Raw genomic sequence first — 27,932 nt, forward strand, 5'->3', positions numbered from 1 at the left:
GGGGCCTTGAGGCAAGTAGTAGACCATAAAAAGTCTTGCTGGGAGGGCTGGTATCTTTAGCATCAGACACGTCCGCATGTGTGTACACAAATTAAAATTGTAGAAGCAAGGCGCTGGTTGCTACTCAAATGATTTTCAAGGTGCTGTCAAAAGTATTAACCAGTTAATACCAGTAGCGGGTTCTTGCACTCAACTACAGCCTAGCTGAAGGCCTAATCCTGAAGGGTGCTGAGCGCCCTTTCTTACTCATTTAAACCAGCACCTCTTGACTGCATTCTGTTCCATTTTTAAGTGCAAACATGGATGATGAAGTGCAGTTTCTCAATCCTAATGCTGACAAATCAAAAACAGCAGTGTTGCCATTAGCGCCTACAGATGATGGGACGTTAATTGGCCTTGGGCATTTAGCTGGGTCTGTGTAGTAGCTGAAACAGAAGCTGCTTATTTTCATCAGTTTTTTTCTAGATGTGGCCATCCAATGGATTTTTACCATGCTCCAGAGGGAGTGGAGGATGGAACTGAAAAGTGTATTACAATCCCCAATGCAGGACTCAGAAAGGCCTTTTAATAGCTCAGTAATTAACACTTTTAAGCCCTTCGAAGCAGTCCTATTCTGCTGAAGAAAGATGCCTTTTCCCTGGTCAAAGAAAGCACACTCGCTTCTCCTCCATCACTGAGGAAATCTTTACTTCAGCCTTTGCTTGACACTGGAGTTTCAGCTGTAGAGTCCAGTATGCAGCAGCTCCAAGCGAACAAGTGGATGTGTATGAAGCAGCTGCATTACATACATGCTGATAGATGGGAAGCAAATCTTTTTTTTTTTCTTTTAAATGCCAAGACTTGCAGCTGCATGATGGATGGCAGAGTCCAGCCTCCATGGGGAAGCAGGGAATGAATTAAAAGGAGGACCATTGGCATGATGGGGCAAAGATGGCATTTCCTAAGCAGCCTCTCTCTCTCTGCCCAAATGTCTGGGCAGAGGATTATATCCTGGCCTCCAGCTTCAGGAGGAGTTTTGCAGAAGGCGTGTGAAAGCCTGAGTTGTACATCCCTGCCAGAGAACGGGTGCTTGCGGAAAGCAACCAAAAAATAAAGTTCTCATTCACATGCTGGCATTCCAGCTCCGATCCCCAGGCTGACACCTGTCCAGAACCTCCTTGCAGCATACAACAGCCATGATAACCTGGCGCAACCCTTCCGTTATTCACAGCTCTTCCCTTTAAAAACAAGCTCTTGTTAATTTTGCTGGTCACTCCTGTGCGTAGAAACTAGGTCACTGGAGAGAGAGTGAGATTAACTTGATACCTTCCCTTGCCCGGTGTGGAGAGAAGTGAGGTAGGTAGCTTGCTCGTGCTCTGTTTAACTCCTGCCGTGCCATGCAGCTTTTCTCTGAGCAACAGTCCTGCAGGGGGATGGATGGGACGGGTAGGTTCAAGCTCCTTTTCCAGCCCCATCAATGATGATTCCATTGCTACAGAAGAGAGATCACTCTAAATCCAAGTTGATCTGCTTCCATCCTTTTCTTCACCAACATCCCTGGGTAGTTATAACTAGCCTTAGGAATTATTATGAGATTGTCAATATCCTCTCCTTATTCCCCCCCCCCCCAGCTCCTAGCCCTGTCCTTGGAAGCTGGTTGGGGTGGGGACTTCACCTTCACTAACTTTGCAGAGTGGCAGGTGTCTTTATGGAGCTCTATTAATATTTCATACCAGGATCGTGATTAGAACACAGTTTGGCCTCTGCGTGGATGGGACCAGACCATGGTCCAAGACGGTTGTGGCTCCATCACGTTACAATAGTCCAACATGGCTGCCTTTTGTAGAGCAGCAGTTATTCTACTGCAGTAGCACCGAGAGGCTCCAGTGAGGATCGGGGCCCATTGTGCTAAGTGCTTTACAAACTGGTCCCTGCCCCCAAGGAGCTCCTGACCCAGATCCATGTTAGCATGGTTATTCCACTCTGGGCTGGATCATAGATAACTGATGTGCTACTGAAGAGATTCTCTACTAGTGTTTCTATAGGGGTCTGTACTGAATTCCTGTACTTGCAATAAAGGCCAGTTCTTTTCCAGGCCCCTCTCTCCGGTGGAGATTCTAGCCCTGTTTGTCACTACAGAAGAGACACTTGCGAGCTTGACAGAGCAGCATGTAAGGAAGCCTCATCGCAGGCTGCAATGCCAATAATTGAATGAATCAAGGCGTTGGTCTCCCCAGATGTGCCTGACATTTAAGGGCCAATGACCTTGGAAATGATTATAAATAGCATGTAACCTATTAAACGCTTATCATGAAGTTGTGATTTTTTCCCCCCTGTCAGTTGCTTTAATTGCAAGCTGAATTATTCTCAAGTCCCCACGCCCATTATCCTACACTCGCATGGTATGAAATGCCTCTGACTCTAGTCGCATGGAAATACCAGCATCCTGTGAAATGTAACAGAGTCTCACTATACTCAGGACTGAGATGTGTTGTGTAAAGCTTTTGCCCAGGCGTAATGTATGCTGAAGCCGAGCTTTGTTCAGTGCATACTCTGAGCTTGCCCGGTTAAGTTTCCTTGCTGGCTGGCTCTGTGGTATTTGCACTGGCATCTGCTCATTAAACATACAGCCGTGGTGTTTGTGTTCTGGAGAGGGGTGACTGGCTAGGCAGGGTATGTCATGCTCCAGTGAACTCTCCTCCTCAGCCTGCCAGTTTGACAAAGAACTGTGTTTACGAGGTGCTGTAACTTAAACTCCAGAGGGGCTGTGGCTTCTGGAGCTGGGTCTGAGCCAGCCCCATTCCCTCCCCACCTTCACAGCCAGGCAGCTCCCCTTTTTGGGTGGGTTCGGATACAAATCTGGAGCTATCTTTGCAGTTGAGGCCATCTGTCTGCCTTCCTAAAGCTGAGTGGGAGGATTAGCTATTAAATTAAATGTCCTTGGTGGCTTGAACAAGCCAAGTTGATTCCTTAGCTGAAATGCTTCCTTAGGAGCCCTGGACAGCTGGGTTTTAAGTGCCCCACTGCTAAACTCTGTTTCTAAATCAGTTAATTAATGTCTGTGTCCTGGGCGTGCCTGTCTGAGGAGCTGGGCAGCAGCCTTTAATGGTCCTGTTCTGAAGGAGAACATGAGAGAGAAGTGGGGAGTAAGTGGTCAAATGAGCTTGTTCACCCAACAGATCTCACCTTTATATCAGTTGTGGGGGCAGGGGGGATGCGGCCTCCTCCTGACAGGGAACAATCCTGTGACAATCCAGCCACTTCCCTAGTGAGCTACTTAACTTGGAGATGGGCCCTAACCCGAATGCCCCTGGACTCTGGTAAAATTCAGATCTTTGTGGTTGACTCTCATTTCTCTATGGGCCTGAACCAAAACCTCAGATCCAGAAACCCCCCAAAGTTGGGGAAGTTCTGATCTGAATCCAAACCCTGTGGCTCAGGCCGATCTGCTGAGCTGGCTGGTCCCCATGGCAGTTGGCTGGTCCATTACTCTGGTCAACGTGGTGGAAGGATTGGGTTATACAATTGATATTTCCTTCCACATCAGACCTCCAGGTATGTCTGCCTGGGGCGTTTGACTCATACGTCCCTCCTGACTGCTTTCTGGGCTCCCTCTGCTGTTCTTTGCTCTCACCTCTGGAGTCCTGCAGGGCCCATGCCGCTCCTGGGAGTAGCTGGACAACGCTACAGGCTCCACTGTCACCAGAACCCTGAGGAGAACCTGCCTGGTGTCCTCAGGCAGAGTCCAGGCCTTAGGCTGTTCAGTCAGGGCTGGGAGTAGAGGGGGAAAGGGTCTGCTGGGCCCCTTCCCTGCCTCCTGGTTCTAGAAGGTGGGCAGGCCTTGGAGCCTGGCCTTTCCTGCTGGAATTGAACCCGTTGTCTCCCTACTCTGGTGTGGCGTATGCACACCCCATTGTGTTCTCCAAGAGAGATGGATGGGAAAACAAGTGGCTGGCTGGATGGAGTGTAATCCAGGGCATGCATAAGGGGTGCTGGGAGGGAGAGGGAAAGATGCCAGGGAGCTGGCTATGGTTCTCCTGGGAAGGCATCTGCCGTCTGCTTGTCGAAGTAGTATCTGCAGCCTTGAGGTGGTGGAGGATTCATCTCTGCCCCTCGATAACCAGAGAGCAATAGCAATGTAGCCCCCTCCTGTGGCCACTGCCACCTTCAGACGGCCAGAAGACATGGCCACTCCCCTTGCCCTAGTAGCCATTCCTTTCCTGCCTCAGGACACAGACACTGTAATTCACTCTACTTAGGCCTGCTAGCCGGAGCTAACCAAGAACTCCATGTTGGGCTGCCACGTGCTGCACGTCTCCTGAGCGCTCCTGTCACTGTGCCCTCTGCTCCCCTGTTTGCTCCTGGGCCTAATCCACAGGTATGGTCCTGATCTTCAAGGGCCTTAGCAAGGTGGAACCAGCCTGCCTCAGAGTCACCTCGTGACCCACTAACACAGCTGTGTTTATTGAGAAGGCAGAAAGCAGGATGAAACGTTGACAGACCAGGCGTTCTTGGTGCTGCATCCTACCCTGTGGCATATCCTCTAGGCCATCTGGCTTCTTGCCCTTCTGCAAAGGCCTTCCCCGTCATGCCCAGATACTGTGGTGATGGGCACAGCACAAGAACTTGAATAGAACAAAACAGCTGGGCAGGAGGCAAACGTTTTCACTGGCTGAACTCCAGGATGACAAGCAGAATCCATCCTTTTCTGCTGTGGTCTGCCCTTTGACACTAGGATGATTGGTGTCTATTGAAAACTTACGTGAGAGAGATTTCCTCTCTTCTAGAAAAGTAAACAGAGGTCCACCTTTTCTCCTACAAAAGGATACTTTTTGTGTGTGTGCTCTGTAAGCAGAGAGATTCTCACTCTGTCTTGTCTTACGGTATGTGTACTCTTAAAGTGCTGCAGCGGCACTACAGGGTAGACACTGCTGCGGTGGGAGAGACATACCTATGTCCATATCAGTTTTCAGTGTCAAGCAGCCCTTAAACTCACTGGTTGCATTGTATAGTGTGTGTTTGAGAGATTTTTTTTTTTTTAAGGTTTTTCAAAAATTATGATCATCTTTAATTGTTCCATTCCAAAGAGGATATATGAAAGTTAGTTATTCAGTAGCTGTATACCTCAGAGGGATGAGTACAGCAACAGTTAAAAAATACACCTAACTCCCAAGATGACAGAAGATGCTGGAGAGTATATGCCTTATACCATCAACCCAGACAAATAGAGTTTATTTTTTAAATATATACTTTATCATACACTAACTCCTGAGACTTTATCCATGAAGAGACAGGGAAGAGATCTGTAGGTAGCACATACAATATACTAAGTGATCAAAGCAAAACAGTAAAGCGCTGTCTTAATTGAGAGATCCGAGGCTGGGTTTCTCAGTCATTAGCAAAGATCATTGTATAATCCAGGTTTCACAGGCAGGATGGAGTAGTGCGTAGTGATACCGGACAAAGCAAAGCACAACTGTTTTCACTAAATGGAATATGTAAAAATGAGATGTTTAGGATGACCATAACATCCAGGGATTTTTCTGAATTGTATTTGGAAGTCTTACAGGTTGTTGTACCGTTAAACATGAGGCACAATTAACCAACAGTATATCATTCTGAGTAGAGATGTCTTCATTAATTTATACAGTTCAGCTGCAGCATTGGTTCTTAGAATCTAAATGAATTGATGGCACAATAGACTTCTGTATGAAATGAGGTCAGGCATGTAGAAATTGAATGAGGACTCTACATGGTGAGGGCTGTGGGACAATAATAACTTCAAACGCCATATGTTTCCTGGAGACCCTCAAACATGCAGATCCAACCTTAGCAGATGTGGAATATAACATCATAGACTTAAAGGCAGTGCCAGCTTTGGAGATTAATTCTGTTCCCCCTGGGAGGAAATTGTGGTCCCCTGAGGGACATACAAAGATTAGTATTAACAAGTCTCTAAAAGCATCCAAACAGTCAACTTGAATTTTCTCTTGTGTTCTACAGCCTTTAGGAGAAGCTGGCCCATATTTGGGGGTTTTAACTAAGCTTGTTTAACCCGCTGGTCGGGGTCTGTGTGTGTACTTGTCCTCCCTCTGTGCCCCATCCACAGGGGAAGCGCTCGGCTTGAAGGTCTGTTTTTTTAGCTTGAACTGTAGCCTCATGCTTTTAGCCCTGGAGTTCCCTGCTTCAGTTCCCAGGGTTGGCCAAGATGGCACCCATCACATGAGTGGGGTTCTTCTGGGATGTGAACTGTGAGTCTGGGTCAGTGTGTTACACATTTCCCTCTGTAGAGATGTGAAGGGTCTCATCTCTCTAGCTGAGTAGTGGGGTCACATGTGCCACCTCTCAATGTATCACTTTTGTCCTGTGGTTTGCTGGTTCTCCTCTCTGCATCATATAATGGCCGCTTTAGAGACTGAGTGGTTCTGTGTGTTGTAGCAGGGCTCCTCTCCTCTCTCACTGCATTCTCCCAGCTCCTATTACAAGTAAGAGGTGGTGTGTGTGTCGGGGGCAGGGAGGTGGGGTGTGTGTGTGTGTGTGTTGTGTAGGCTTGGAGTGTGGTTTTAGGACTCCTAGTGCAGCCTCTCTCTTACAACAGTGATATGAGAAACTTAAGGGCTTGTCTTCACTGCAGAGTTAACTTGGACTCTTCCTTGGTATTACCTCCTAGCTCCGCTCTCGTTCACACACAACACTCTTACCTGAATGTGGTGATGCTTTCGACCCGGACTAGCTGGCCTGCCCTGGGTTATAGGCTAACACTCAAATGCTGCTTATGCTTGGGCTGGTTAACCTGACCGCTTTGTGGTGAGGACACAGGCTAACCCATCTGAGAGCTGATATTCCTCCAGTGCCTTCCCGCAGTTCATCTCCCCACCCCATGTGCCCAGGAAGATAGACACGTTCTCCCACAAGTCACTGGGAAAGAATCACAGAGCTAGTCGTCTTACTGCCGTGCTAAGAACCATGAGCTATGACCCCAGAAATCCTAGGGCCTTGCACAGTGAGCGCAGCACCAGCGTGGGGGACACAGTAATTTGAGTCTGGTTGGCAGTGTGGCTGCTCACACCCAGGCTGGACTTGAGCGCTGATCACCTGAGTGAACTCTGAGGGAAGACATGGCCTAAGGCTAGAAGCCAGTTAACAAGGACAGATCTTATCAGGCATCTCTCCACGTCCTAGAAGTCATTGCCCCAGTTCACACAAACACTTGTTGACAGTTTCAGCACAGCCTAGAGACTGAATGGCCACAGAGGCTGCCCCCGTTCCAGTCTCTCCAGGGCAGGAGAGAATCCAGTCGGTGGGATTTTGTGGTGAAGCCTGCAGAGCTGCTCCTCCCACAGTTATATCTTGTCAGCCCAAAAACCTGCAGCACATTGAAATGTTTAACGTTGGGGGTCTGTGAAATAGGGTTTAGGGCCAAACTAAATGGCTCAAGAAATGCTGATCGGGGTTGGGTGGGGTTGTGAGTGGGACACTGGACTGGGCCTTGGCTATGACTAGATTTATGCTGAGTGTTTCAGTCTTTGCAGTGGATGGTGCATCTGATGTTTCTCCTGACAAGTGTTTCACCTCTTCATCTGGTTAGCCAGAGTCCCCATTCACATTCCTTCTTCCCCAGACACCAAATAACCTTTTGCCCTTGCGGGGCTAAGGGCTGGAGAATGCAGTGTGTGTTGAGATGCCGCTCTCTCATTTTGGGATCGCAGCTCAAGTCGTAGGTGTCTTGATGCTAGATCAATGGGCCTCCTTTCCGGAAAATCCATCCGTGGTGCAAAACCACAGCCTAGCGTTTGCCATTGTGTTGACGCTCTGAGACAACAGGCGGAAACTCCCAGAGGAAACAGGAGGAAACGCTGATAAGAATCAGAGTTACAGGAATGTTTTCAATCTGGCTGTTTTATGGCTGCTCATGACTAGAAAGCTTGTTCTTTATGTGATCAGCCCCATGCATTTAAAGTGCAACTCTCTCCTGACAATGTAAAATTGGCATCTTAATATTCACCAGGCCTACTCCCGCTGAGGCTGCGGTATCCTGCCTGCGCACTGTGGATGGTATAACAAGGCTTTACCTCTGTTAGCCCGGCAAAGCAGGAGTCTGTTCTGGTATGTGCACCACTGGGAGGATTGTTCACCAAGATCTAATTACAGGGTTGGGCAGTTACACCTATGCAAATCCACTGAAGACAATGAATGAGGTTACACAGATTTGGCTGAGGCTGGAATTCAGCCTGCTGAGCCTTTTATTGGTCATGCAAGAAGGAAGAAAGCCCAGCTTGCATGCTCGGACCCCTGGATGAGTTTGAAGGACTAGGAATTGGGCGGGGGGGAGGGGGGGAGATCTGTAGTTGTAGACAAGTATATCTTGATTTGGAGCCACTGAGAGCCAATGCAAATGGATGGCATTGTTTATAGGGTCAGTCTTCAGAGTAGAACTGTGTGATTTAGATTGGGGCATGTTGAAAGTGTTTAGACTCTTAAGGCATAGTTTACCCACCTAATAAAGACTGCAGTCAGCATCACTCTCATACCATTTTGCTGCTACTTTAATCACGTTGCCCTACACTTTGAGTTCTTTGGAATGGGTGTGGCAGCGGCTAATCCCATATTTATTTGTGGCCTGTTTTCCAAATTTTAGGAGTACAAACTACAAAAGGAGATCTGACGAGAGATTGATGTAAGGAGACATAAAGGGAAATGCCATCAAAGCTGTGAAAAGAAGAGCTGTGGGTAGCTTGAAAGCTTGTCTGTTTTGTCAACAGAAGTTGATCCAATAAAATATCACCTACTGTGTGAAAAGAAATAAACATTTCAAAGGCTTGTTATGGTTAGATAAACAGCTCTGAAATTGGCATTTTGCTGTTATGCGTGTTTGCTCTGTAGACATCTATCTGAGTTATTGCTGAGAAAATGCAGTCCGTGTATTTACTAGGATCATAGCAGCCGTGGAGAATATCAATTGCTCTCATCAATTTGACTCCCAAATTCAAATGCTAGAATCAACCTGGTCAGTGATGTACAAGGCAAGACTCAAGATGGTTGTCAGATACAAAGAGGAGGCTGTATTGCTAGCAGGTACAAAAGAAATCGTTTGATATGTGTCCTGAGCAACTCTTGATGTCACTGATAAAGGGAACACTGAGAACTTAGTGCTTGGATGTCAAGGCACGAGGCGTCGTGGGTCTCAGGTCTGAGAGGCTCTCTTTTCAGACTATAACCAAGGAACTCGTTAAACGTGAAACCTTACAGGAGGCTGAGCACAGGGTTGGGAGACGGGAGGTGCTGAGTTCTAATCCTGACTCTGTCACTTAATACGTCCTGGGCCTTCGGACAAGTCACTTGCCTGCTCCGACCTTCCATCTGTACAGTGGGGTGAGGATACTCCTTGCCTAGAGATAGTCTAAGGGCTTGTCTACACTACAGGACTATTTCGAATCTACTTAAGTCGAATTTGTGGATTCGACCTTAATAAGTCGAATTTGTGTATCCATACTAAATACACAAATTCGAACTTCTGAGTCCACATTCACAGGGCAAGCCGACTTTGGAAGCGGTGCACTGTGGGAAGCTATCCCACAGTTCCCGCACTCCCCGCTGCCCATTGGAATTGTGGGATTTCACCCCAATGCATGCTGGGGGGAAAAATGTGTCGTCATTGAACCGTCAATCCCGCCCTCCCTCTCTTCCTTGAAAGCGCCGGCGGGAAATCTGTTCGCGCCCTTCTCTGGTCGGTTACAGCGCGGACGCCACAGCACTGCGAGCATGGAGCCCGCTGCGATCATCGCTGCACTTATGGCCGTTGTCAACTCCTCGCACGTTATCGTCCACCTCTTCCACAGTCAGATGCTGAGAAACCGGGCGAGGAGGCTCCGGCAGCACGGTGAGAGAGTGGCGCAGACCTCTCAGAAAGCAGGGTACGCCGGGCAGTGGAGATCATGGTGGCAATGGGTCAAGTTCATGGTGTGGAACGCGATTCTGGGCCCGGGAAACAAGCACAGACTGGTGGGACCGCATAGTGCTGCAGGTCTGGGATGACACAGAGTGGCTGCGAAACTTCAGGATGCGTGGGCACTTTCCTTGAACTGTGTGACTTGCTGTCCCCTGCCCTGAAGCGCCAGGACACAAGGATGCGAGCAGCCCTGACTGTGCAGAAGCGAGTGGCCATAGCCCTCTGGAAACTTGCCACGCCAGACAGCTACCGGTCAGTAGCGAACCACTTTGGCGTGGGCAAATCTACCGTGGGGATTGCTGTCATTCAAGTAGCCCACGCAATCGTTGAGCAACTGCTCTCAAAGGTAGTGACTGTCGGAAATGTCCAGGTCATCATAGATGGCTTCGCGCGATGGGATTCCCAAACTGCGGTGGGGCTATAGATGGGACTCACATCCCTATCCTGGCACCAGCCCACCAGGCCAGCGAGTACATTAACCGAAAGGGCTACTTTTCAATGGTGCTGCAAGCTGTGGTGGACCATAGGGGACGTTTACCAACATCAACGCGTCGGGTGGGCGGGCAAGGTTCATGACGCGTGTGTTCAGGAACTCTGGTCTGTTTAGACGCCTCCAGGCAGGCACTTTCTTCCCGGACCACAAAATAACGGTTGGGGATGTGCAGATGCCTACAGTGATCCTCGGGGACCCGGCCTACCCGCTAATGCCCTGGCTCATGAAGCCCTATACAGGCGCCTTGGACACTGAAAAGGAACTCTTCAACTACCGGCTGAGCAAGTGCAGAATGGTGGTGGAGTGTGCTTCGGACGTCTCAAGGGAGATGGCGGACCTTACTGACTCGCTCGGACATCAGCGAAAAGAATATCCCGTAGTTATTGCTGCTTGCTGTGTGCTCCACAATCTCTGTGAGAGCAAGGGCGAGACCTTTTGGCCGCTTGGGAGGTTGAGGCAAATCGCCTGGCTGCTGTTACGATCAGCCAGACACCCGTGCTGAGAGAATATCCCAGCGGGAAGCGATATGCATCAGGGAGGCTTTGAAAGCGAGTTTCCTCGCAGAGCAGGGTAACCTGTGACTGTCCACTTGATTTTAAGAGAGCCTGATCATAAACCAAGTTTTCCCCACTTCCCAAGGACGTTTTAAAACTAAGGACATGTTTTAGTAATTAATAATAAATCTTTCGTTGACTTTGCATTTCTGTTTATTCGTTGAAACATGGAAGCATTCTGTGCTGGTTAAGGTGTGCACTGATGGGTGGGTTTGCAGGAAGGCGAGGGTGCCGTCCTTGGATAGGGGTTACCATGACGGCTGTGGGTTTGGGCGTTGGAAGGGTGAGGGGTGTGGGGAAGGGTGAGTATCTGCCCCTGGATGAGGTCTATTTTTGGGGCTCGGGGCACCGGGAGGATCGTGACTACGGTCCAAATGCATGTGAAGGAAGCCTGCCTTTACATTCGGGATGTCAGGCACCAGGACCCTGCACAAGCATACACCTCAAGGAAAGACCCGGGGCAGCATACACCACACAGACTGTCCCTGGTGCCTAGTGACTGCAGTCTGTGTGTGCCCTGCAGTTGACCCTGCAGCCAAGTCTGTAGCATGGCACTGTGGGCTATGCAGTGACATTACAATTACCCCACACAGAACAACAGAAAGTCTTCTGACACCAGAAACGTGCCGACAACAGTCAGTAACACCAAACCGCTTTTAATAATGTAATACACAGTGGGGGGTTTGAACTTGGAGTTGGGACTGGTTGATGCTGTAAAGAAAGAGCTTGTACAAATTTACAGCGCGACAGTTGTCTCTAACATTATCGGTGTGCTGCGGTGCAGGGACAGTTCTCACGGCCCCTACCGCCCCTCCGTCTTGTCACTTTGGGTGAGTGTTGGACTGGTCTTATTGGCGTTGGAGGTCGGTTGCAGATGCACTGCAGGGGCTCTCCTCCTGACTGCGGTCTTGCAGAACATCTACAAGGCGCCGGAGCGTGTCCGTTGCTCCTCATTAGACCAAGCAGCGTTTGAGTCGCCTGCTGGTCTTCCTGCCGCCACCTATCCTCCCGTTCCAGGTGTGTGCGATGCTGCTGACACAGGCTCTCCTCGACTGTCTCTGCTCTGCCGCCTCCGCTCTGGAGCTGGCCATCAGTTCCTGGAACATGTCGTCCCTTGTCTTTTCTTTCGGCGTCTAATCCGAGCCAGCCTCTGCGTGGGGATGGCGGGGCAGTCCGGGAAGGAGCGAAGCTGTGTGATGTGAAAAAGTAGGTGATTTCCTTGAACACATACATGTTTGCCAACAGTAAACACAGTCTAGTCAGTTTCAGTGAACAAGACCAAAGAGGGAACCAAGTCTCAGGAGATCTCAGAACTAGTCCGAGATTTCGAATACGCTCTCATTGGCGGCGCCATTGCACTGGAGAGCGCATGCGAGAAAGATAGCTGCATCCCTCTTGCACAAAGTCCTGGTAAGCCTTACAGTACAGAGTGCTTATCAGTTAGTGCTTAGCTGTGCTCTCCTGCTGGAGGCAATGTGCAAAGCAGAAAAGATGAGCGTTATGCGGCATCTCCCGCCAGTGAACGGGAAAGACCCTGTATGCTTTTCCTCTGAGGCCTGCCACAAGTGGCTGTTAGCGAGGTCATTCTTATGCAAAGTAAAACTCTGTTAAGCGAGGGTCATTCTTATGCAAAGTAAAACTCTGTTAGCGAGCGAGGTCATTCTTATGCAAAGTAAAACTCTGTTAAGCGAGGGTCATTCTTATGCAAAGTAAAAGTCTACCATGCACAATAGTAACAGTACACTAATTCCACTAATTAGATGCAGCACTTCCACAACGACATCACCCTGAGGCGTGTCAGGCGCACACAGAGAGAGCGGATGTTAATAGAAGCCCTGCACAGACCAGGACCCTACGCTGCCATGCTCGTAGAGGCGATGGTCACCCTCTACCTGAGGATGGCATGGCGCGGAAGAGTGTGCTTCAACGGAGCACCCAATAAAGCACCTCTCCCAAGAAACCTCTTGCTGAGGCTTTTCCAGCTGCTCTCTGAGAGCTTTTTTGAAATATCCCCAGAGGACTATTGCTCCATTGCTGTTTGTGTAGACCTGCTGTTTGTTTAGTTTCATATTTAAAAATGTTTATATAGTATTTCTATTTTTATATAAATCCCTGTTTCTTAAAAAATAAATGTTTCCCTGTTTGTAGCACTTACCGCCTGATCCTTCCCTGATTCCGAGTCCTGGTTAACGGGCGGGGACGGTTGGTAGGGGATCTCTGTGAGGGTGATGAAGAGATCCTGGCTGTCAGGGAAAGCGGGAGTGGGTTCGATGTCGCCTGCGCCGTCCTCTAAAGACCCTTCCTCATCTTCCCCATCGGCGAACAGGGAGGGGGAACTGTCCCGGTACACTATTCCGTCCTCGGAGTCCACCGTCACTGGTGGGGCACTGGTGGCAGACCCACCTAGAATGGCATGCAGTGCCTCGTAGAAGCGGCATGTCTGGGGCTGGGCTCCGGAGCGTCCGTTTGCCGCTCTGACTTTTTGATACCCTTGTCTTAGGTCCTTCACTTTCACGCGCACTGCATCGCATCCCGGCTGTATCCTTTGTCTTTCATGGCTTTAGAGACCTTCTCGAAGGTCTGCGTTCCGCTTGTTGGAGCGCAGCTCCGAGAGCACAGACTCCTCGCCCCACACAGCGATCAGATCCTGGACTTCCCGGTCAGTCCATGCTGGGGACCTCTTTCTAGTCTGGGATTTCCCGGACTCCTCTGCTGGAGAGCTCTGCATCGTTGCAGGTGCTGCGGAGCTCGCCCCGATGTGCAACCAGAACGTCAGATTCAAACCGCCCAGACAGGAAAATGAATTCAAATTTTCGCGGGTCATTTCCTGTGTGGCTGGCCAGAGAATCCAAGCTCGGACTGCTGTCCAGAGCGTCAACAGAGTGGTGCACTGTGGGATAGCTCCCGGAGCTGCTAAGTTCGATTAGCATCCACACCAAGCCTAATTCGAGCTAGCAAGTGCGAATTTAGCGTTACTCCACCTGCCGGGGTGGAGTACCAAATTCGAACTAAAGAGCCCTCTAGTTCGAATTAAATGGCTTCCTGGTGTGGACGGTTGAGCGGTTAGTTCGAATTAACGCTGATAAATTCGAATTAAAGTCCTAGTGTAGACCAGGCCTAAGGCTGACTAGTTGGAATGCATGTTTGAAATGAAAGGTGCTTTATAAACTAGGAGCATTATCAAATGCTCCATATGGCCAGGCAGTGTTTAGTGAATGACAAGGAGGATCCAGAAACAGACCTGGTGCCTGAGATTTTTATGGACTAACAATGTTTGGCAGTAAAGGATTGTGCTGATTCTGCCTCTGACGTCTACTGTTTTCTCCCCACACAGGCTATGAGCATCAGCAAAGCCATCAATACACAGGAAGCGCCAGTGAAAGAGAAACATGCCCGCAGTATCCTTTTCCTTAGCAAAGACAGTGACCCCTGCTTCTCAGAGGCCAGTACTGTGGCCAGTTTTCAAAAGGAGCTTTGTAATCTCATGGCCAAGTTTCTCTACACATCATCACGCAATTCCCAATTAGATCTCATACTTCAGGGTGTCTTTTAATTGCCCTGGGGATCAGACAGGAATTTGCCAATAGATGATGGGGGTTTTTGGGGAGTGGGGCAGGTCGGGAGGAGATATGCCTTCCTCTGAGTCGTAGGTTGCAGCTGCGGGTAGGACACTGGACTTGACAGACCATTGGTTTGATGTAAGATGGCATGTTACATGTTCCAGGGTCTTTGCTGTGATCAGTAAACGTGCAGCACAGGGAGAAATATAACATAAAATCATTTTCAGCCACTCGCTGACAAAGAGCGGGAGCTGGGTACAGAGGGGGTGAGGCAGTTCTGCTCTTTCCATTATAAGAACATAAGAACATAAGAAAGGCCGTACCGGGTCAGACCAAAGGTCCATCTAGCCCAGTATCTGTCTACCGACAGTGGCCAATGCCAGGTGCCCCTGAGGGAATGAACCTAACAGGCAATGATCAAGTGATCTCTCTCCTGCCATCCATCTCCATCCTCTGACGAACAGAGGCTAGGGACACCATTCTTACCCATCCTGGCTAATAGCCATTTATGGACTTAGCCACCATGAATTTATCCAGTCCCCTTTTAAACATTGTTATAGTCCTAGCCTTCACAACCTCCTCAGGTAAGGAGTTCCACAAGTTGACTGTGCGCTGCGTGAAGAAGAACTTCCTTTTATTTGTTTTAAACCTGCTGCTTGCAGGGACATGGGGCTGCACATGGATGTCCCGCTGCCTGCAACACACTCCATTCCCAGGCCATCCTTTTGGTGTGCCGTCACACCAGGGTCCCGCTGGAGGCCCTTTGTAAAAATAAAATGTAACATAAATTCGTGATTTGTGTTACTCAAACCCTGGCTCTTTTAATGAGGCGAGAGTCGTAATGAGCAGCTGATTGAGATAAAGGAAACTTAGATAATGAGCGTGTCTGATTGGAATGGCTGCCCTGAGTTTCTACCTGTTCAATTAGCCTTGACGTCTGGAAAGGGATTATCTTGGGAACTCACCATGAGAAAGGAGCATTTACTTTCTGGTCCTACGCTATTGGCCTCCCCCTGCCCAGCAGCTCCATCCTCAGCTGGAAGTTCTGCCACGTTCTGCACAAAGTCCTGAGAGACGGGCATCCTAATGTAAGTGGCTCCTTCCCTTCCGCTTAATGATCATGTACTCTGCATTCATAGAGCGTGTCTCATCCGTAGCTTTCGAAGCCCCTCATGAAGGAGGCTCCCCATCTGGTAGAGAGGGAAACTGAGGCACAGAAAGTTGAAGTGACTTGCCGGACAGTACATGGCAAGTCAGTGGCAGAGCCAGTAGTAGAACCCAGGACTCTTGGCTCCCAGTTGCTGGGGCTGTAGGTTAGACTCTGAGTGCATAGGAGAGGGTAACTCTGTTGCCTCTTGCTGGCTGGTGGGAGGGCAGAACTTTCCACTGTCATAGATGAGCATGTGCCCTACTTCACCAAGCTGGCGGAAACCTGGCGAGGCATTTAAAAAGTCAGAGGGAAGAGAGGTATCAGAAATAGGAGAAAGCGTGTCTGGCTGGCCCAGCAACATTTTACAGTCTGGGCAGCGGGTGCAAGTTCGTCTGTGCTTAAGGAAGCCTTCGTGGGCTGCAGCATTTACTGATGTGTTTCTGCTGCTGAACTCCCTTCATTTCCTCTGCTGCGTATTAACACACTCCTCCAGCGAGGATCATTAATGTTCACCTCACATATATTCCGGAGCTCTCCTCCCTCACTACTCCATGTGCCGCTTCCTGGAGATCGGCGCCTAGCCCTCCAGCGAATACAAGGCTACAATTCACTGGCGAGGCCCGGCTGCGATCAGCTGTGTCGTCTGTGAATGCTGAGGGCCTTGCTGGGGTCTCCTGTTCCACTACCACCCCTCTGTTTTTAACGTTTAATGCAAGAGGTTTGGGACGCAGCAGTGAGCTTGGGGAGGAGGCTTCTTCCTGGCAGCTTGCAGGCTAACCACAGAGGCTGATACCGCTAGTGTTAGGCTGATTGTGTTGAGAGATATTCGAGCTTTGGGTTTTAAACACCTAGATCACTAGCTCAGCACTTGGGTACCAAGGTGAAAGGCACCTAGGAAAACCCTTAGCTAGATAACAATTCAGTGAAGCTTCCAAAAATGTTGTTAATCTTCACTACATTCAATTTAGTAAATCCTGAGTAAAGCAGTCCCCCATCATAATGATTAGACATAGGCACTTGCCTAGTGCTTTTAACTGGTAGATTTCAAAGCACTTCTTGAAAGTGGGTGTCATTGTTCTTGTCTCATAGTTGGGGAAACTGAGTCACAGTGAGTTTGTAACTGGCCCAAAGTCACAGAAGCAGAAGTGGGACTAGCACCTGGGTCTCCTGACTCCTAGTTCCCTACTCTGATTACTAGACCTGCTTCCCAAAAAGCATCATTGTGTTTAAAGTGCTCTAAGAGCGTACACACCTCTTTCTTGGACCAGACCCATTGTTTTTAGACTGAAACTTCAGCTCAGTCTCCACCTTCTGTGGACAAATGGGATCCATTCCTGGTTCCTGCTTGAGGACCAGGAGCCATTAGATCCATCCCTCCAGTCAAAAATCTTGTTGCCACCTTGAACCAGTTAAAATTTTCCCCTGGAATTTCCTTGTGTTGCTTCCTCACAATAGGCCAGCAAAGGGGGAACTGACAAATCCAGATCTGTACGGTGCAACAGATGAGGCTGAGAGGGGGTTGTAGACTGACATTTGGGAGGGGCAGTTCAGGGCAGGCTTGTCTTGATCCTCTTTTTTCCCTCCCCGCTCCCATACTCTTGAGCACACAGGCTGTATGTCTGACCCCTCTGCCTTTTTCCCCAGGTTCTTCAAGACTGTCAAAGATATCGGAGTAATATCCGAGAGACAGGAGACCTGTGGGTGAGTTGCAACAATGGACTGTGCTGGCCACTGAAAGCCTTACATTGAAAAGGGGGTAGAGCTGTGAGGCCTTTGGTGAAGTGCAGGGAACGGGGGGGGGGGGGGTCCGTTGGTGAATGCTTTGTTTCTGAGTGGGGCGCTGAAGGGTTCTGTGCTGTGGCACGAAGGCTTTTGAGTGGTGGTTGGGTACTATGGAAATAATTAAACATCACCTTAACGCTCATAATCCCTAAACTGTAATCCCTAAGTAGCGAGGATTGCTTCACCTACCGCTGAAGTGCGGCCATCTTGAGGGGTGAATGGAACGCAGGAGCTGTGTGTTACACAGCAACTCTAGGGGAGTTTAGGACAGGAGGTGAGAGAGACTGTTGCATCTGACTGACACTGCAAAGGGTGGTAGGAGGGGATGGGAGAGGGTAGGTAGGCGATAAATGCAATTGCCTAAATTGGAACTTGTCCATATTCTTCTCACGTTTGGATCATGAATAAAATGAAAGTCTTTTCCACCTTCGCCAGGGGATTGGAAGTGATTTACCCTTTGGAACTGAGCCAGTGATTTCTTCTTCCTGATGAGACTAGAAATGCAGTTCTGTTTGTGAATGAGAGCTGTATTTAGAGGCATGGGAGGTCCCGCCCTACTGTGCCCACAATTACATTTTTCTTCCTGGTCCTTTGGAGGCCAGATCCTCAGGTGGCAGAAATCAGTGGCGCTCATTTGACTTCAACGGAGCTGCGCCTGTTTATACCCATGGAAAATCTGGGCCAAAGATTGGAGACACTCGTCTCTTTGTTGGCTGAGTCCTGTTCAGCTGAGTGTAGTGATGAATGTTTAGTGTCACCCACAAGTTTTGTAACGTTTTCCTGATATTCCTTGGCAGGGGCACTTGCATGACAGATATGGGCAGCTTGTGAATATTTATACCAAACTTCTACTCACCAAGATATCCTTTCACCTAAAGGTAATTCCATCTCCCACCCTCCCTGAAATTTTGACAGATTTTTGCTACAAAGCTGCTGTTCTCTTTCTCTTATTTGTTGAATTCACACTGTTCTGAGAGCGGGTGTGAATACAAGATTAGGAAGAGCCATGATTGAGCAGGGATCTTAGCTTGAATGTACCTATGTGTCTGGAGTGGAGGTGTGGGACCTGCCATAAAAATATTACTGAGTTTATGAAGACTTTTCTTTTTGAAGCATCCTGACTTTCCCCCAGGCCTAGAAGTGACGGATGAGGTGCTAGAAAAGGCTGCTGGGACAGATGTGAATAACATGTAAGTTTCCTTTTAGGTATTTAAAACCTTCTACAAAGCATAATGACTCTCTTTGTCCTGAGCACCATTAATGTAAATGGTGCATCCTGCTAATTAAATACTCCACATTAAAGTTCAAAGTGCTCTGTGTTGGAGACAGAGGCCAACTTATTTTATTAGACTGATATAGCCATAAAATGCATCATAAACAGCATCTTTGCACAGCAGCACCTTTGCGGAGTGCTGCGTGAGCTGTGAGCAAGACTGTTGTTCATCATTTATAAGTGGTAAGATGGTGCTGAGTGTAAATGCTGATGATACTCCTCCTGCAGAGAACTTCAGCCTCAGTCCACATCAGCCAACCCTTCCAGCCATGGGCCAAAGTGCAAATAAGCAAAGGCCTGATTTTCAGAGGACCTGAGTACCTGCAGCTCTCATTGGAGTCCTGAGTGTTCGGCACCTCTGAAAAGCGGGCCCCAAAGTTCTGTCATCTTAAGCAGCACATCAGGAAACAGTCAGATCTGTTAGATTCTTTCCAAAGGGTGGTGGTGGAAGCCCCTTTCCTTGTCTCAAGACTGGACAGAGCTGTGGAAAAGACGCGGTCAGGAACAAGCTGGGGTGGGAGGGTTTGCCTAGATGGCCCAATAGGGACATTCCACCTCTCTACCTCTGACTTCTGTGATCCTGATACCAAAGCCCATTTGTTAGGCAGATGGCAGCCAGGACCCCGTGGTAAGAACGCCCAGATAGCTGATTCCCAGAAGTCCCTAGGGGCCAATGGCTGACATTCGCTTATTCTGTGTGCACCAGAATGCAATGAAAAATAGCCCAGTGGCTCCACTCCCAGCCTCATCTCATTCTGGCTGGGAACCCTCAGGAAGTGACTTGCCTGCTATAAGGAGGGGGCTGACCCTGTTGCACAGCAGGGGGGGCTGATACCCCATCCCGCTCGTGGATGGGACTAAGGGGGAAGAATCTGCTTCTCTCTCCATGGACGTGTTGGCCCTCTGCAGCATCTTGGGTCCTAATGGCAGTGCTTAACGGGTGATGATAGAACAGTACAGTGCACCGGTGCTGGGGGAAGAGATTACAGCATTCGATGGTCCTGGCCCCAAACATGCACCTTCCTCTGCGTTACCACCGTGGTTGACAGCCTTTACTGTGGAGTGCTTCAGTATTTTCTGACGAAAGGGCACACAGTGCTGTAGTAATAAGGGCTTCTCCAGGGATGAGGGAGGAAGGAAGCTTTGTGTGTTAGCATTGCAGGAATGCTTCCCCTCCCAATGACAACACTGCAGGACTAAACTTAAGACAGCACCCTACGGTCACGGCCCCCAAACACAATGGAAACCCAGGGCACGTAGCGTATCATGTTGCACTGTTACTGCAGTATTACCAAGAGTTTCTCTGGTACTGTAGGAATCCTCTCACTTGCTGGCTGGCAGTTAGGTTTGTATGGATAGCCTGCTTGCTACCTCGGCACGGTGTGCCGATAGTAAAAAGAAATGACTGGAGCTGTGGTTGGAACAGTGCAGCTGACAGTGTTGTGAAGGTGCCTTACAATACTGTGCTGTACAATACTTCAGCATCTTTTTTAATAAGGGTTTCTATGCTGATCCTGACCTTGCTCTTCATGTAACGTGATGGGGGGATTTTGTTTTTTCAGCTTTCAGCTCACAGTCGAGATGTTTGATTACATGGACTGTGAACTCAAACTCACAGAGTCAGGTAAGCAATGTGACGCTGTCCCCTACTGTTTGGGGTATTTTCTCCAGGCTGATGTTAGTTTCTCGTCTCGGTCAGTAATCAAGTGAAGAGCTCGTCTTTTCTCATCTAATAATGAGCTCCATAGGTTTAAAGTAGTCTTTCAGCTTTGTTTGCTTGCTTATAAACACAACTGTCTAAACAGGCCAATTTGGGGAAGATATTCAACAATCTGACTGCTTGTAGCAAACCTATATTGGCTCTGAACGATGACAAACCATGTGTGGTAGTGCTGGGAAAAGATGTATTTTTATTGCTCATTGATACAAAGATGTTAATTACATGCATTCCGCAAAGCTTTTATTCCCATAAACCGGAGACTGCAGTCAGTAATGTATTCTTTATAAATATTCATTTCCCTTTCTGAAATGTCCTCTTTGAGAGCTGAAGGACTCGGCAAGTGGAAACAGCGAGGCTGCTTTTAGTTACTTGCCTAGTCTCATTATGAAAGAATTTTTGATGACTTAAAATTTTTGTTTTTTATTTTTTTAACCAGCCAGGAACGTGCAGCTGGAGAGGGGGCAGGAAATGTAATATATTCTAATGGTCTTCACTTCCCAAGTGACTAAAAACACTTGATTCTCTTACTGTCTCCTCCAAGATGGTTGTAAATGATCCAATTATGCTGGGGGGGTGGAAATTAAAACTGCCATTTTATAGTCACAAATACTTGAATCTGAACATAGAGGAAGTCAAAGTTGAATATTCTGGCTGGATTTCTGTAAAAGAAATGAAGAATTTTCTGACCATTGACGACATGGAGTTACAAAATCTACAATAATGGCAACCCAGTCTCATGGCCAGGGCATTAGACAATTCCAGCATGGAGCAGGAGGGAATCTTATACCCCCTCTGTTCTCATCACCTTTCACAATTGGTTACCTGCCCCCTCTTCCTTTTGTGGCATCAAATATTGGCTGCTGCATGAGGCGAGATATCTGAGCAGGTGGATGGGTGTGACAGAACAGGTGTCTTACATTGAGAATAAAAGCTAAAGAGGTTCTGCCCATCTCGGTCTCAGTATCTTTAACCTCAAGTGCTCGGTGCCAAGCAGCCCCTGGAGAGAACCCAGGTAGTTCATAAGTGACTCTGAGAAGAGCTCTGAAAGTTCTGATCACAAGGAGGGGCGGCTGCTTTGCTCCCACTAGTCTAGTTCAGCTGCACTGGCCTTGCATGTGAACCAAGAGTTCAGTCCCCTTGTGGCAGGTAGAGACATGGACTTTGTAGTTAATTATAAAAGCTTTGTAATCCAGGTAGCACACTCCACTCTGCCCAATGGCAAATTGAGTAAACAAAGACACTAGGGCTCCAGCTGCAGGCTCAGTCAGGGTTACCGTATGCTGCTTCCTCAGAATGACACCAATCTGTACCTATCTGATCCAAGATCTCGCTAGCCACCCCAGCTGCACTGCAGTGGCTTTTAACTTGTCACACTGTAACCTGACACTGGGTAAAGTCTTCATCTGTGCAGGTCTCGCCCCCGGTCCCGATTCGATTCTGCCTGGTGGCAGGAGATAGACGCAGGCAGGAGTTGTCTGTGATCTGCCCAGTATTAGAAGCCAGAGCTCCTGCGTCCCAGCCTGGTATCGTAACCAGGAGGCTGTTCTTCCTCTCTTGGGAGCAGCCTGTCAGTGAGACGCTTCTATCCTGCCTGAACATACCCCTGGGCAGCCTGTATTTAACTGTACCTCCTACTGGATGAAACCATTGCAGAGTCCTAACCCCGCTTCCTCCTGCAGTCCTCAGACAGCTCAACACCGCCATGGCCGTGTCTCAGATGTCGTCTGTTCAGTGCAGGCTGGCTCCTCTCATCCAGGTGATCCAGGACTGCAGCCACCTCTATCACTACACCGTCCAGTTAATGTTCAAGCTCCACGCCTGTGAGTCACCCGCTGTGCACGATTTCCTGAAGCTCTGCCCCTCTGGCGTCTGAACCCGCTGGCAGACACCACTGCACCTGTGGCAGTTCAGCTTCCCTGGGGGCTGGGTTAAAGCCATTAACAGGTGCCAGCCTGCAACGGCTTCATGTTTAGAACACCGAGCTGGCTTTGTCTGCGGCACTGAAATGCCTTCAGTAGCTTGGCACCTTTCACCTCACTACACTGCAAAACACGTTCAGGCCCCTTGCCCCTTCCTCCACCCCAGCCTTTCTGACAGTGCCGGACACTGTGTGGCTGAATATCTCATTCAGTGCACTACCCTGTGCAAGCAGGGGCCGTGGGGAACTGGGTGCAGTTCTGTGGAGGTCAGACCAGGTGAGCTAATGGTCCCTTCTGCCCTTGGAATCTATGAGTCTGTTGTTTCAATGTCCAGTTGTTTCAGGCCCTGTCCATTCTGAGACCAGACCCGTGCTGGCTGACAGCCCAGGGGTTAGCAGGGCTCTCGCATGAATTTTCTGGCTGGTGGGGGCAGGCGCATAGGGCGCCTATTGCTTGGTGTTAGAATACGGTTCTGGAAGTAAAAATCCCGGTGCACCATAGTCAGGAAACAGCTGGAACTCTTCCAGCAAAGGCTGCATTTCAAGATGGTTCTAGGCTGGCGCGGGCTCCGCTGGCTGTCACTGAGCGTTGGTAGGTGATTGCTAATATACAATCCCTTACCTGAGCCATTAATCTCTCCATTTACCCCGGTGGCTGGGTGCCAGCTACGCTATTAAAGCCCAAGTGTTGGCTTAAGATAACTAAGTGCCCCATGGTGCATTTTGCAAACCTCTCCCTTCGTGATGGTCTCTCACTGAGGCCATTTGCTTGATTTCATGGGCTAAGCTTCAGTTTCCTCTTGCCGCCAGAGTTAAAGCCGTGATCTGCATGTGACGGTTCTGAGCCAAGCAAGTCATTCCCAAGCCTTTTAAAGGCCCTTCCCCCACTGTAAAGATACACTTTAATCCCAGAGCACCTTTCCCGGCAATCAGCTTTCAGTTTTCGTATCCCTGCAGCTCAGTAACACTATCAGGCTTGGCTGTGTGTATGGAAGGTTTATAAAGTACACGCTCTGATTGTGGGCTGTAGTCCACTTGTTTCCACTGCTGACTTTTTGACTAGTTCCCTTGTTTGCAGTACATGCTTTGTTACTGGTTCTCAAGGGAGCAGCGAGGAAGGGTTTGATTTCACCTGGCGGTTGGGAACCCGAGTACTTGACATTCCCAGGAAATGTGAGAGGGTCAGAGCCCTGTCTCCTTTCAGCATCATGCTTCCCACTTGGATTAAAAGATCAAATTGAGCTTGGCTGAAACACAAATGGCCATCTCCCACCCTGCATTCCTAATTTCCAGGCCAAGCTTTTATGGACAAACTTAATGAAATGTACATTTCTTGAACACTCTGGACTCTGAGAGTAACTTCTCCCTGACTAGCCCAACGTGATTCACAAGCACTCGCTAGCTAAGCCTTCCAGTGTCCCATGAGATGTAAAAGAGATCTAGCAACAGCTGCAGCCACAGCTGGGGTGGAACACAGCAGAATTCCTGTGTCACTTTCAGATGTGAAAACATCTGGGGACTGGCTTTAGCCCCTTGACCCTACCTGGATTTTTTTTTAAAGTAGTTTGTGGTCAGATCACATTTTAGTACATTTTCTCCGGAGTGTTCAGAGGTCTCTTTCTCACCCAGTATTTCATGGGCAGTTTCTGCCAGCTAGTTGGATCAGATGTATGGAAAGGTGCTTTCCCAGCTGAAGCATTGAGTGGTACTGTGCTCTGTGGGCTGACAGCACCTGCTGTGTTTATCAGGCTGGGCTGGTAATTCCTTTATCTCCTCGACTGTTCTAGGTCTGCCAGCTGATACGCTGCAAGGTCACCGAGACCGGTTCCACGAGCAGTTCCGCAGGTAACGAAGGGCGCCCTAGTGCGGGGCAGTGACTCGCAGCTGTTCTGAATGCTCCATTCACCAAGGCTCCCACTACTCCCATTTTAATGATTTTCGTTTTCTTCTCTCTAGCCTCAAAAACTTCTTTAAAAGGGCTTCAGACATGTTGTACTTCAAGCGGCTCATCCAGATCCCGAGGCTGCCAGAGGTACCATCCGCTTTCCTTACTGCATGCTGATGTTTTTTGACACAAAACCAGAAACATACACGACACTTTACAGAATACCCAGAAACGGAGTCCCTGCCCCAAAGGCCTTGCAGTCTGTTATGTGCATGCGGTGCCTGGGAAGCAGAGTGCCGTAGTGAGGGCTCTGAAACAAGAAGGCTTGCCAGCAACCCAAGCCAGGCGCTTCAGGGTAGAAAACGGGTAACCCTGTCGATCTCAGTTGCCTAGGGGCAACTCATGGCTCTCAAGGTGTCCAAATGCACCTCAAAGTCCAGGAGCAAGGGAATTCAGAGCTAAAGGTGCCTCGCTTGAGCGTTAATTCTCCCTGTAACGACGGCCTATCGCAAGGTGCTCACAGCAATGCAGGGAGTGTGTCCTGTGTCTTGCAGTCTCTTTATTTCAATGGTCTGAAGTCTTCAGCTTCAGCAATGAATTTCCTTGATTGGCTCCACGTTCAGAGAGAGGGAGTGGTGGCTGATCCAATGGCCGGCATGATGCCAGACATCGAAAGTGTGTCTTGTTCCCATCGACTTTCAAAGGAAGTCGGCAGTACAACAGGCACCATGGAAAACCAGCAGGGAGGGAGTTGTCCACTGTAGGGGTTCCCCCCTTTTTTCCACTCTGCAGGCCACTCTGTAAGTGAGAGCGAAACACTCGTTGGATCTGGCCCTGCTGCCTGGTTCTCAAAGTGTTCAATTCCAGAGATCATCAGGAATGGCTCTGCGGATGTCAGTGGCCCATGGGCCATAGAGTGAGAACCACTGGACAACTATCTTGTGTTCTCCCATACCCCGAGGTGCTGAAGCACTAACAGAACATAGTCATGATGGTTCCTGGTACCCTCCTGATCTATCAATGTGCTCACCCTACTGGGGCTGTACTCTGGGTGCCCTGTTCAGTTCAGTTCACCACAACCAGGTGAAACATGTTTGGTTTTCTGTTGTCTTGACAGAGCCCCCCTAACTTCTTGCGGGCGTCTGCCCTGGCAGAGCACGTGAAACCGGTGGTTGTCATCCCCGAGGAGGCCCCTGAAGACGAAGAACCAGAAAACTTAATCGAGATCAGTACGGCTCCTCCAGTGGAACAGCAGGTGGGAGCTCAGAGATTCTTCAGGGGTGTGTTGGAAAGGCAAGAAAACCAAAGGCTGTCTAGGGTGCTAACGGTCTGTGTTAATCTCCATTCCAAGGCACTGAACACTAGGAGCGTTGCTTAAAAATGGAATTGGAGCGAGCCACACGCTCTTCTTTGCACTCCGTACAGTAACTTCTGCAGTATTTCCGGCAATCTGTGTAGCTGTGCTGAAGTCTTGGCCTTGTTAGTCTCCCTGGACAACCTTGGTCAGGACTCTTCCTCTCCTCCCACATGGCTGCCTGCTCCTTGTTTTGAACAGCTGGTTACAGCTGAGGCTAGGCATCATTCTGTAGAATATGGCTGGGCTGGGTGTCAGGATTTGGGGAGGGCAGGGAAGTCGATGGCAGCATGGGATGCAGACCCAGGGATTTAGAAAGCTCCTTGCCTTCTAATTTGGAAGGACACTGATGTTTAACAATGTTTTCAAGCACCATGGGGATATTTTTTTCACATAATTGCAATCTGAGAGCCTTGATTTGTCATGGAAGCTGTTGGGGTGGATGAGCCTCAGTAGGGAGTAAGTGGCATGAATTGGGCTCTCTCCCACAGCCAGGATATTGGGCTTCTTGCAACTGTTGTCTCTGGCAAACCTGGCTGCCTTCCCAGACTTTCTGTGACTGGTTTCCAGGCGATCGAGGCCTAATCTGACTTAGGTCAACCCCTGTCAGACACTTTGAAGGGCTGAGCCTAACTTGGGTGCCATCTTTCTTTTGCAGAACGTGTCGGATATATTTGAACAGACCTTCGGCCCCCCCAATGGCGTTCGGGATGACAGGTGAGGGGGACGGCCGTCAGCTGATGCTAGGAGGGAGCTGCTGCTTTCTGGGCTAGTAACGAGACTCATTCTTTATTCCCAGGGATCTCCAAATCGAAAACCTAAAGAAAGAAGTGGACTTGCTTCGGGCTGAGCTAGAGAAAATTAAACTGGAGGTAAAGCCTGGCGCTGCGGTGAGCTGGGGTGGAGGAGGAAGAACCCAGTTCCTGTCCCCTGCCACTGCACTGTGTCCTCTCATGTTAGAACTTTCCAGATTACCACAGCTGCATGACAGGTCTGGAATCCATTTGCTGAATATTGTCACCAGTTGGGTGTCTCAATGTACTGGGGAGAAGAGAATTTTGCTGTTAGAAAAATATATTCCTCTCCAGTTGGATCTAGTGGCCATTCCCAGAGATCCCATGTCAGATTGTGCGTGTTAGCATATTAGCTGAGGACTTCACAGGCCAATGTAGACTCTGGGGACTCCAGGGCAGGCCATTGTCAAAGCCACCCCTAGCACTCAGGAGTGCCTGGCCCCCAGCCCTGTGCTCAGTCCGTGCCAGGCTCGCTGAATCGGGTGGGTAACTGCAGGTGCCTGTGTCTGTAGGCTCAGCGGTACATCACGCAGCTCAAGGCCCAGATCAACAGCCTGGAGGCTGAGCTGGAGGAGCAACGGAAACAAAAGCAGAAAGCTCTGGTGGATAACGAACAGCTCCGGGATGAGGTGGAGCGACTGCAGAGGGCACAGCTGGAGAGCAGCCGAACGCAGGGGCTTTATGTTGAAGCTGAAAGTAGGTGGCAGCGTCAGAGACTCCAGAGAGAGAAGGAGAGTGTGAGCCGAGGGGCCTAGAACTTAAATAAACCTTTGATGCCCATGGGTGGCTGAATCCAGGGCTGTGGTGTTGGGTCTGTCCCTTGTGGAGAGGATGTTCCCTGCAGCCATTCATTGCTTGGTCAGGAACAGCTCCAAACCCTGCAGTGTCGCTATGGGGAGCTGCACTGTGTTTGACCAGATATTTTGAAGGGAAATGCCATTAGCTGCTTATGTCAAAGTGACGGGAACAAACTGGCTTGAACTGCTTAAGAGGACGCCCCTGTGTTTAGCAACTAGGGTTGGACTAGATGACCTCCTGAGGGCCCTTCCAACCCTGATATTCTATGATACTTCACAACTAGCCTCTGCTGTTCTTTTCCCCTGTGTGTGTGAGTAGCTGTGGGTTAGAAGGCTGGTTAGTACTGAGTCGCCAGGGTGCAGAGCGTGGAGTTCCTGGGTGTAACTGACACTGGGAATGTTCTTGTCTCTGCCAGAGAAAGCCAGCGCCACGGAAATGCGCTACGCCAAGCTGAAAGAGAAACACAGCGAGCTCATCAACACGCACGCAGAGCTGCTGCGAAAGGTGAGGGCTGGCTCGTGTGGCTACAGGATCGCTAGGGCTTTAGCGGAGCCAGAGGGCGTCACAGAAATCAGCTTGTATATTTTTCTCTCCCTGTTCCACTCCCCTGCTGCCACTGCCTGTCTAGCCCTGGCCTCTTTTCTGTCTGTCCCTGCAGCCTCGACCCTGTTCATTGAAGACCCCCTTCCTGCCATCTGCAGTCTTTCTACGTCTCTCCATGAC

At 49.3% G+C, this 27,932-nt stretch overlaps 1 protein-coding gene across 4 annotated transcripts in view; it reads left to right on the forward strand.

The window, feature by feature from the left end:
* Window positions 1–27,932, forward strand: part of HIP1R (huntingtin interacting protein 1 related) — a 63,568-nt gene that overhangs the window by 17,838 nt on the left and 17,798 nt on the right. For 2 of the 4 annotated variants that reach the window (XM_039504673.1, XM_039504671.1), the window contains 14 exons: window positions 14,310–14,373; window positions 15,481–15,623; window positions 17,330–17,386; window positions 18,265–18,345; window positions 18,581–18,657; window positions 20,303–20,364; window positions 22,140–22,280; window positions 24,166–24,223; window positions 24,335–24,410; window positions 25,381–25,518; window positions 26,276–26,334; window positions 26,417–26,489; window positions 26,924–27,107; window positions 27,625–27,713. In XM_039504673.1, the coding sequence (XP_039360607.1) occupies window positions 14,313–14,373; window positions 15,481–15,623; window positions 17,330–17,386; window positions 18,265–18,345; window positions 18,581–18,657; window positions 20,303–20,364; window positions 22,140–22,280; window positions 24,166–24,223; window positions 24,335–24,410; window positions 25,381–25,518; window positions 26,276–26,334; window positions 26,417–26,489; window positions 26,924–27,107; window positions 27,625–27,713 (1,299 nt within the window). In that variant the 5' untranslated portion in view covers window positions 14,310–14,312. Of the gene's footprint in view, window positions 1–9,029; window positions 9,055–14,309; window positions 14,374–15,480; window positions 15,624–17,329; window positions 17,387–18,264; window positions 18,346–18,580; window positions 18,658–20,302; window positions 20,365–22,139; window positions 22,281–24,165; window positions 24,224–24,334; window positions 24,411–25,380; window positions 25,519–26,275; window positions 26,335–26,416; window positions 26,490–26,923; window positions 27,108–27,624; window positions 27,714–27,932 lie in introns of those variants that run through there. The other 2 variants (XM_039504674.1, XM_039504672.1) reach the window with 2 other exon arrangements.

The sequence above is a fragment of the Mauremys reevesii genome, linkage group 18 (genome assembly GCF_016161935.1).
Source record: "Mauremys reevesii isolate NIE-2019 linkage group 18, ASM1616193v1, whole genome shotgun sequence".
Taxonomy (NCBI): domain Eukaryota; kingdom Metazoa; phylum Chordata; order Testudines; family Geoemydidae; genus Mauremys; species Mauremys reevesii.